General features: G+C 38.9%; 2 protein-coding genes across 3 annotated transcripts; both read right to left on the reverse strand.

The window, feature by feature from the left end:
* Nucleotides 1–10: 10 nt before the first annotated feature.
* Nucleotides 11–6,118, reverse strand: LOC135625596 (uncharacterized). 2 transcript variants are annotated; one of them, XM_065130605.1, is made up of 5 exons: nucleotides 5,921–6,118; nucleotides 5,471–5,759; nucleotides 5,176–5,311; nucleotides 1,860–2,021; nucleotides 11–1,376 (listed from the first exon to the last, which is right to left on the reverse strand). In XM_065130605.1, exons 2-5 carry the CDS (start codon nucleotides 5,656–5,658, stop codon nucleotides 483–485), a joined length of 1,380 nt encoding a protein of 459 aa, XP_064986677.1. In that variant the 5' UTR covers nucleotides 5,659–5,759; nucleotides 5,921–6,118; the 3' UTR covers nucleotides 11–482. The 2 variants fall into 2 exon arrangements, with proteins under 2 accessions (XP_064986677.1, XP_064986678.1); XM_065130606.1 differs by having other exon boundaries at nucleotides 5,471–5,839.
* Nucleotides 6,119–7,861: 1,743 nt separating this feature from the next.
* On the reverse strand, nucleotides 7,862–9,131 carry LOC135624310 (uncharacterized). The gene is made up of 2 exons (XM_065127786.1): nucleotides 8,689–9,131; nucleotides 7,862–8,428 (listed from the first exon to the last, which is right to left on the reverse strand). The coding sequence occupies exons 1-2, from the start codon at nucleotides 9,101–9,103 to the stop codon at nucleotides 8,013–8,015; spliced, it is 831 nt and encodes a 276-aa protein (XP_064983858.1). The 5' UTR covers nucleotides 9,104–9,131; the 3' UTR covers nucleotides 7,862–8,012.
* Nucleotides 9,132–9,378: the final 247 nt, after the last annotated feature.

Below are 9,378 nucleotides of genomic sequence, written 5' to 3' on the forward strand. Positions count from 1 at the left end.
TTAATCAGCAGAATGAACTCACAAATCTTGTGAGAAAAGGTAATATAAGAAAGTATGTATTTGTGGGGGAACCATCACCACAATCTATCACTTAATCAGCAGAATGAACTCACAAATCTTGTGAGAAAAGATAATATAAGAAAGCAACCGTGCGAACAAACAGCCTTTTACTAGAAAAGCTAGATAGTATCATTACTCTGAGCCTTGCATTGTTTCCGTAAGCCCACCGCTCCAATGAACTGTTGGTTTACAGATGCATACACTGCTATACTAGCTGGACCTTTCATATAATTTATGATAAACGCCCTCCAACATGTCAAACTGATCTCTGAACGGTAGTATTTGACGTTGGTGTGTTCACTGCTTGCTATCTTGCATCCAGAGATAGTGTTTGGGCAATATTAAATCCACAAAGAATCTGATCAAAACAGAATAATTGTGCATATGCAGATTCAACATGATGACATATGACAGGAACATGCTCACCGCCGAAATGCATTGCTCTCATGGGCTGCTGAGCTTCCCTGCGAGTAGTAAGCACGACGACGGACACTCTCTTCTATCGTAGCACTCCCTCCCTTTTCAGCTCCATATATGCTATTTTCGGCAGCAACCAAAAAATTCTTGCCTCTTGAAAAGCTTGCCCTCATTGCTTCTTGGGCATCAGCCTCCGTTGCTCTCTTCAACCGCTTCAACCTTTGCTCCTCGTGGAGCTCTGCATCCAGTTGCATCTCTCTTAGCCGAGCTGCTCTCTCTTCCTCCGACATCTTTGGTACACCGCGACGACGGTTATAGCCAGGCTGTTCTCTTTGCCTGCTGGTTTCCCTGTTCTTGTCTTCCATGCCAAGCTCAGAATCAGTATGATGTTGTTCAGACGCAGAATAATTAGACCTTCTCCCATCTTCCTTGTGAGTGTATCTTGAATATGAATGGCCTATGGATGAGTGCTTCTCGTTCTTTGAGTGGATATGTTGCTGACACTCTAATATTGTATGACGATACTTCCCCTCTTCCTCACACTCACCTGCCCTTCTTGAATCTGAATAATCCTTCAGAGAATGCTTATCATACTTAGAACTTCTGTGCTGGTAATGTTCATATGTCGGGCAATCACTCTTTTTTTTCCCTTCTGCACCTTCTTTAGCATCTTCAGAATCTGAATGATCTCTTGATGAATGTTTCCGACGCTTCGACCTACCTTCTTGCTGTACAGATGTTTGACGCTCTCTTGTCTTCTCTTCCTGAGTATCACTTGTGTATTCTGAATCAGAATAACGTCTCAATGAGCGTTTATCATGCTTTGACCTACTGTGGTGATGATCCTTATGCCTTTTTATTTCTTTCTTATCTTGCTTCTTCTTTTTCTCATCTTCTACCTGTAAAATTGAAAAGATTAGTGATTCAATTGCAGATGTGATATGCTTATAATTCGAACAACTATTCTTCATTTGTATTCTTAAGCCACATAATCATTTAAGAGACACAGGAAAGAAAAAATAATTTTTAATAGCAAGCAACTTTATAAAATATTGATTCTCTGACTTAGGGGGTCCAGTTTGCTGACAGCCTGATATGGAAACAAAGAACAGTACTTCATGAAAAAAGTTAATCTATGAAATAATGGCATGGAACTAAAAGGATGAAAGGGTTTTTGGCCACAACTTGCCATCATTTGAGCAAACTGTGGTGATTTTGGCAAACACATAACCACAAAACCAAGCACAGGAAGGTGTAATTTAATAAAAGAGTCAAACAAAATTTTGAGATCTGATAATTGTAACTATGCAGATTATTTAGAGAAGAAACATGTTTATGAACATTCTAGCATCCACAAAAGGAAAACAGACAAAACCACTTACAGATTTCTTAATCATTTCCATCTTTATGGGATTATTCTTTATTCGAGCAAGTGCTTCCTGCTCACGCTGACGGATAAGGAGCAAAGGGTCAGAGTGAAGTTTCCTCCAAGTATCATTTGCAGACTGAGGCTTATCCTCAAATAGAGCTCCAGGAACGGCAGCCTGACATACATTAAGAACTTATCACATGTTATATTACATCATAGGAACAATGAGGAAGGTGCATAATGAAAACCAAAAAGTATTGATAAAAAGATGTAACGACAGTACAACATACGAGCAGTTAAATTGAGAACCAAGATGACAACATTAAACATTAATATACCAACATATAAGACGGCTAGTTTTAAGAAATGCATAAAGCACATTCCAACTTTTCAATCAAGAAGTGATGCAAGCAAGCAAACAAACAAAAATGAGCTATAAAAAAAGGCAACAACGGATCTACAGGAATAATGAACACTTGATATCATGCATATCTCATGATATAGCAAAGAAACTTTCCACATGTACAACATGGTGGCACAGTATTACACTGCGTCCAACAGCTAGCATATCAAAAGGCAGCATGCAAAAGCCTCAATCAGACATATTTAGTAAATACTTATTTTACTCACCAAAATCTACAGTAAAAGCCAACATTGTAACAGTACTCAGTCCATTCCATCCACATATACAAATGTTTATTTGTGAAAGATGTAAACAAAAGAAAAAAAAACAGGCTCCAGAAAGAAGAGAATAAAGGTGGGTGTACAATTACAGTATCCACAATAGCATACAACATTTTAAATATATCTTGCATATATTAATATATGATTTTTCACAAGAGAGACTTCCTATAGTCACACACCCCTATTCTGATCCGCCGAAGGATCATTGTTGTGTTCTACATATAACAGAAATGTTCTGCTGATGTACCGATAGCTAAAGCAGCATAGCTACAATGGATCAATAATTTTATTCTTAATGAGGTGAAGAGTTGGGACTTGGTAACACCACAGATAGCAAGGAAAGAGACGGGGAGTGCTCCTTTTGCGATATGGGATGAGATTTCAAAGATAGAAGTGAAGGAAAGCAACAAAAAAAGAAGAAAGAAAGAAGAGGAAGGACACAAGCACAGAGAAAAAGAAAGAGAAATGTAGCATAATGATGAATATCTACTGTAAGAAGAAAAATTAGCATTCTGATGCTACTCTTGAGGTGTATTTAGTTCATAATTTTCCTAGTTTAGTGTAGTTGTAGAGCTTGCAAACAATCAAAATATGTTGTTTTAAAAGTAAAAAGTTCATGGAGCACTAGCAAAAAAATGGTTTCTAGCTATCTGTCCTAGCCATTTTTTGCCCATGTGGTCAGGAGTATAGGTTGAAAATTACTTTATCTCTTTACATAAAATGAAAAAAGTTTATAAGAAAAGCATATCTCTAAAATTTTAAGCACTCAAACTCTGGGACACTTCATGCATCTAGAAAATGCCAATCCATGAAGCCACAGTATAGGAGCACTTTGCTCAAGTCACATATAGGTGTCGGAGCTTAAAATGATATGTCGAATATCCTGCTTACCACTGCAAAAAGGTGAAATATTTACTGTTAAACTATTAAATGTGACTGTCAAATATTTTATTTATTATCACCTTGATAATGCACTTACAATCATGTACCAGCCATGATGAATCAACTATCTACTCATGGTAAATTGACATATGCATTTTTTGTATAATCACATATATTTATTAGGTTTGATCATTGATGACAGCTGAAGTGGCAGTTTCCGAAGATTTTTGGGAATGGTGAAAATGATCAAGGGTCAGACAAATCATAGTGAAACTTAAAATAATTAAGAGAAAAAGGTATGGTGAACATGATCGAGGGTCAGACATATCATAGTGTAGCTTAAAATAATTAAGAGAAAAAACAACTTGAACGTGCTCAAGGTACAGTTTGTGATAAAAATTCTTCTATGTTTCACATTAGTTCTTTTCTGAAAAAGTAGACAAAAACAAAAAGGCCTCCGCTATTCCAAGTCCATCTTTGAACATGAAATCCCTAAGACAACTTATCAAGATAGTCATTAATATATAATTGGGTTAAAGAATTTTGGCCACCTTAAAATCAATGCAGGTGTTGCCCGAAATTCCATATCTACTGGAGTTCTAAAAAAAGTAAACTATTACTAATAAATAATTCGTAAGAGACATGTATGACTGATGTCTTCCGTAGCCAAAGTGATGGAAATTCTTAGATGTTACTGAATACTCTGTGAAAATGGGTTTTCCTATTGACAAAATTCAACACAAAAAAGAAGTTCCATGAAATAAGAAGTGCATCTGGTGCCTGAAGCTCCCAGCAATATGAGGTGTAGGGAAGGGTAATGTACACAGTTGTAGCCCTAAAAATAAAGGTTCCATAAAATAAGAAACAAAAGAGAAAGATATGCATGATTATGATTATCATCCAGTGATACTAGAGGTCAGCAAATCATGGTTACAAACTTTTCATATCATGGTATGATAAAGTAATAACTTGTAGCAAACAGACAAAACTTCTCATTCTCATCCGATAAAGTTGTAGATTGATGCCAAAGAGAAATCTCTTTAATATAATACCAATTTTATAAAAAAACTCTAATGTAAGATAGCCAAAGAAAAATCCCTTAAATCAATTTAGTAGAAAAGTTCAGGATGCATTTATTAACCAGCTATCAGAATGGCATTCATTATTAAACATAACTTAACGTACTCAAAATCGTTTAAGAAAGCTTTTATTTCTAGTAATGCTTATTTGAATTTTTTTTCCCTAGTACTGATTATTAGGTTTAACTAGCAATGATGAAACAATCTCCAAATATCCTGTGCTTCAGGACTTTCTTGCTAGGAACTGTCTGACTGGGCAATTAAAGATACTTCGAGAAAGCATGTAAGGCTTTTCCTTGCTTCAGAAACAATAACGTGTAAATAGTAATAGAGCAAAGAGATGATAAACCAGAGGGATAGAAACCAATAAATATTCTGAAGTCTCCATATGATTAAATTTATTGTTGTCTCCACTCTTCACACTTGGAAAAAGTATTGTTAAGTCTCCATATGCTTAAATATCTCATTCGGGATTGTGATATTTCTTTGATGCAACCTTCTATAAAGTTATTGTTCAAGTACATGAATGTATTCTGAAGCCCTGTTCAAAATGTAGAAAATTGGACAATTGATGCCGAACAACATCGCCATCACGCAATGCGCCATATCTTTATACTCGATCATGATGATTCACAAAAATAAAAATCATGATAAAAGTGCATAATAATCCTAAAAGAATTGTACCTTGGAGGAACTAGCATCGGATGTTGAGGTAGTGGAAGCCGCCACTGGTGGTGCTTGAAGAGCCTTGAACCCATCTGAACTCCCCTTTCCCACCGCCAATCCTGACTCGTAGAGAAAATCCAACCTTTCTTGCCTCCTAATCGGATCAATCCCAGACAATAGCACAACGTCAGGAAAGCATGGCGCTAAGAAACAATCAACGAAACATTTTTTTTCCTCAAACAATCAAACAGAACCCTAACCCTTACCCTAAAATCAAGAAACTAAAGAAGGAAACTTGGGGATCGGGGCTTACGGGACGAGGCCGGCCTGTTCCTGGAGGAGGCGGAACTCGGACTTCTCGCGCTCGTCCTGGATCTGCTTGCGGAGCTCCTCGAGCTTGCGCTGCTCGGCCTCATGCTTCTGCTCCGCCTTCCACACGTTCTCGATGTTCCGGAGGCTCCCGGTGTGCCATCCCTTCTTGTTCAGAAATTTCAACGCCATCTCGTCCTCCAAGAACCCCTCGCGATCTCCTCTTGTTCGATCTTTTTCTTGCCCTTCTTGATCTCTCCTTCCCTCTTGTCTTCGATTTTGATCTTTCTTCCCTAATTGAGCGATTTTGATCAGATGATGGAAAACAACGAAAACCCTAGCTCAAGTTGTCATCAAATCAAAGGCCAACGCACTTCACAGAAACAATACAAAAAATTTCAAGCGCGATAAAGGTATCAGAAAACTAGCTAGTGTTTAGAAGAAGGAAACTTACCTCAACGGGCAAGGAAGACCAGATACACAGAGTTCCGCCGTGCCGAGGGTTCCGCCGTGCCGTGCCGAGGCGAGCGAGCGAGCGAGCGCAAGGGTTCCGCCGTGCCGAGGGTTCCGCCGTGCGAAAAGGAAGACCGGATACCAAAGGCGCAATCTCGCGAGCGCAAGGGTTCCGCCGTGCCGAGGCTTCCAGAGACACAGAGTTCTCACTCGGTCAGCACGATCTTTTATATCATAGGAATTGAGCCGTGAGGTCGGCATCTGATGGTTGGAGTACTGATCTGAGCCACACAATTAATCGAGCCGTGCTTGGGTTTGAGCTCGGCGATTGTGAACTGAATGTGAATTTGTGAAAAGGTTCGGGTTCGGTGAGGCTCCTCGGCTTGGTTCAACCGGATCGATTACTTGGTTGATTCGGATGAGCCTATAGCAAGGACATTTTACTGTAAAATTCATAAATAATATGTATTATCTTTATTATCATTCCTTTCCTAATAAATTATTATATTTTTTTAAAAAATATATATATATACTTAAGTTTAAGATAAAATGAATATATATATATATGGATTTTTATTATAATTTATTTTGAAATACGATGAGACCTTAGTAATTTTCATCTAAAATCGTTCAAATTCTCATACTAATAATTTTATAACACCTTCAGGCTTATAGTAAAGTGTATATTTATTATTAATTAAAATTGAGTTATAATAATTTTTATTAGAATTATAAAGTTTTGATTCAGTGATAAAAAAATTATAAATCTATTCATGAATATTCTAACTAAGATTTTTTTTATATCATTAATTCTGATAAATAAAATAATATTATAATATTTTTCAAGAATTATATGCCTTAATTTAAGATTATGTAAAAAAATAAACAAGGACTTATCGTCCTTTATTTTGAAATATATTAAAATATTCTTAATTTTCATTCAAGATCACTAAAGAACTCTCAAATGAAATATTTTATGAAACCTTGATACATATAAAAAGATTAACGATTAACAATTATGAGAATTTGAGTTAATTAAGGTTAAATTTTAAAATCATAATCGGTTTGGTTGAAAGTAAAATAGTATAATTTTATTTAAAAATAATATAATCGATTCGGTTTAACACTAAATCGATTTGGGCGGTTCGATCTAACTGGGTTTCCACGAGAAATTAAAAATTATAATCATCAATTATCAAATGAGTGTGTTATCCCAAAAATCTAAAATTTAAAAATTTCGAAATAAATTATATATATGTATATATTTATTTATTTATGTCTAAATTATATATAATGTGAGCTAAATTAAGTATTAATTAAAATTCTAACTTATACCAATATCTTTTTTATCACCGACACAAAGCTAAATATATTAAAATGTTTTTGACATTTATAAATTTTGTGGTAACTCAAATAACTTGATACCAACAATGACTAGAAATTATTAGTGTGGAGTTTCTCAATAGAAGAGGATACTGATATTTGGAGTAATATAAATGCTATGTTAAATTTTATAATGATAAATAGGTTATGCCAATGCAGGTATAAAGTGTTATCGTCCAGATAATGATTGATTTTGGATGTCAAAATTTGTTGATCTAGAAAAAGGAAAGGACATAAAGCTATTTTTATTATATGATATGATAAAAAAAGGACTTTTTCTTTTTTCTTTCGCATTAGAAAAAAACTTTTCCACTAAAAAAAATATAAATAGATTACCCACTAAAATGGGAACAAAATTCTCCTAATTACATCCGAGTTTGACACATAAACAAAGAAATTTGGAGGGTCAATTCTCTCTTCAAGTTGGGTAACTTGCTCTTTAAGTTCATGTATAATGTCAAGCAAATATGATGAACCAACTAAAACAAACAAAAGGCTATGAACAGTAAGTGAAAGCCCTTTCTTCCATCTCTCTTCATCTTCTCTACAAACGTACAGAGTTACATCATTTCAGGTCGAAGGTGTTCTTGTCTTTCATTAAAGAGATTAGCATCCGACACTAAATGCCGCACTGTCTCTGCATGCCCCTTCGTGCCATGGCCACGTTTTCCCTGCTCACCGGCATCTCCCTGCACCCAGCAGCATCTACCCTACACAGCTTCCCACCACCAACACGAGACCCCTGCCGCCTCTCCCGCGACCCAAACGGCACCCTTCTCTGCGAGCACGCCGCCGGTGGTCCTCCCGTAGGAGCTGAACCATTTTGCTCGCACATACTCCCTCCGCCTCCACGGCGGCACTTGCATGCCCGCGCCTCTGATGGACTCCGCTGCGGCGGCGCACATCAGATTCACGACGCGCTCAAGCAAGTCTCGGCTGCCGACAAACACCGCCGGAAGGACGCGGAGGAGCATCACGTAGTCGGTGGTCGGCCTGGCGATCTCGAATTCTGCGGCAAGATTGATGTCCACGATGTAGCGGGCGCCGCCCCTGGTGATCACGTCGATGTACTCGTGGTAGCCGCCAGGGACTCTGTCAGCTCTCTCCCATGAGGACTTGCAGAGCCCTGAAAGAAGAAGACTTCAGTTAGTCTAAGAGATGATATTATGGGAGAAACAAGTTTGCTTGCTTAACATAATAACGAACAGATGACAGAATCTTTTTCTCTAGAATTTTCACGACAAATTCTTGTAGGAATTCACGTCAAATGTACATCTCCAAGGATTTCTAGATTGTTGCTTTGGCCGGATCCAAACAATGGACACAAGGCCTTGATCATCAATGTCTATGCAATATTATCAACCTAATAATACCAAAGAGACTCACCAGCATCCAACCCTTTCTTTCGGAGCAAACTGACGACCCTTCTTTTAGCCCCCTTCGTAGACCCGACCACCTCGAGGGCCCCTTCCGCCGTTGCTCGAATCCGACCCGACATCGAGTCTCCCTCCGACTCGCCCAGCACGGCCTCGAGCGAGCGCCACCAGTCTCCGCCCCGGAGCCCCTCCTCCCTCCACGACCTCAACCTACTCCCATTTGATCGTCGCTTTCGGCCGTCCCTCGCTTCCGGATCCTCCTCGACGTCATAGAACGAGTCAACGAGGTCGGCCAGCTCGTCTGCCGAGTCGGGGGACTCCTCGGCCGGCTCGCCTCCTGCCGAATCCCAAAGCCGCGCCCTGGCTGTCTCGTCCAGCGGCGCTGTCGCCCTTTTGTATCTCCCCACCGCTCCCTCCTTCCTCATGCCTAACTCCCAAAAGAAAACTTCTACTTCTTCGGAAGAAGGGGGGGGGGGAAGATATCTACAGTCGACGAGCTCCGAGACGGGATGGATATGGTCGACGCTCACGTGGGAGATGACATGGCTCATGGCCCACAGCTCGTGGCTGGTGAGCCCTGTCGTGCCAACCGTCGATTCGACGAACAACGGTTAGATCTTATGGCACGTAGTGATTGCGGGTCAGCATTGGCAGGTGACGGTGACTGAGGTTGGTCGAGGCCACAGGTTTCACGTGTGAT

The sequence above is a fragment of the Musa acuminata genome, chromosome BXJ2-10 (assembly GCF_036884655.1).
Source record: "Musa acuminata AAA Group cultivar baxijiao chromosome BXJ2-10, Cavendish_Baxijiao_AAA, whole genome shotgun sequence".
Classification (NCBI taxonomy): domain Eukaryota; kingdom Viridiplantae; phylum Streptophyta; class Magnoliopsida; order Zingiberales; family Musaceae; genus Musa; species Musa acuminata.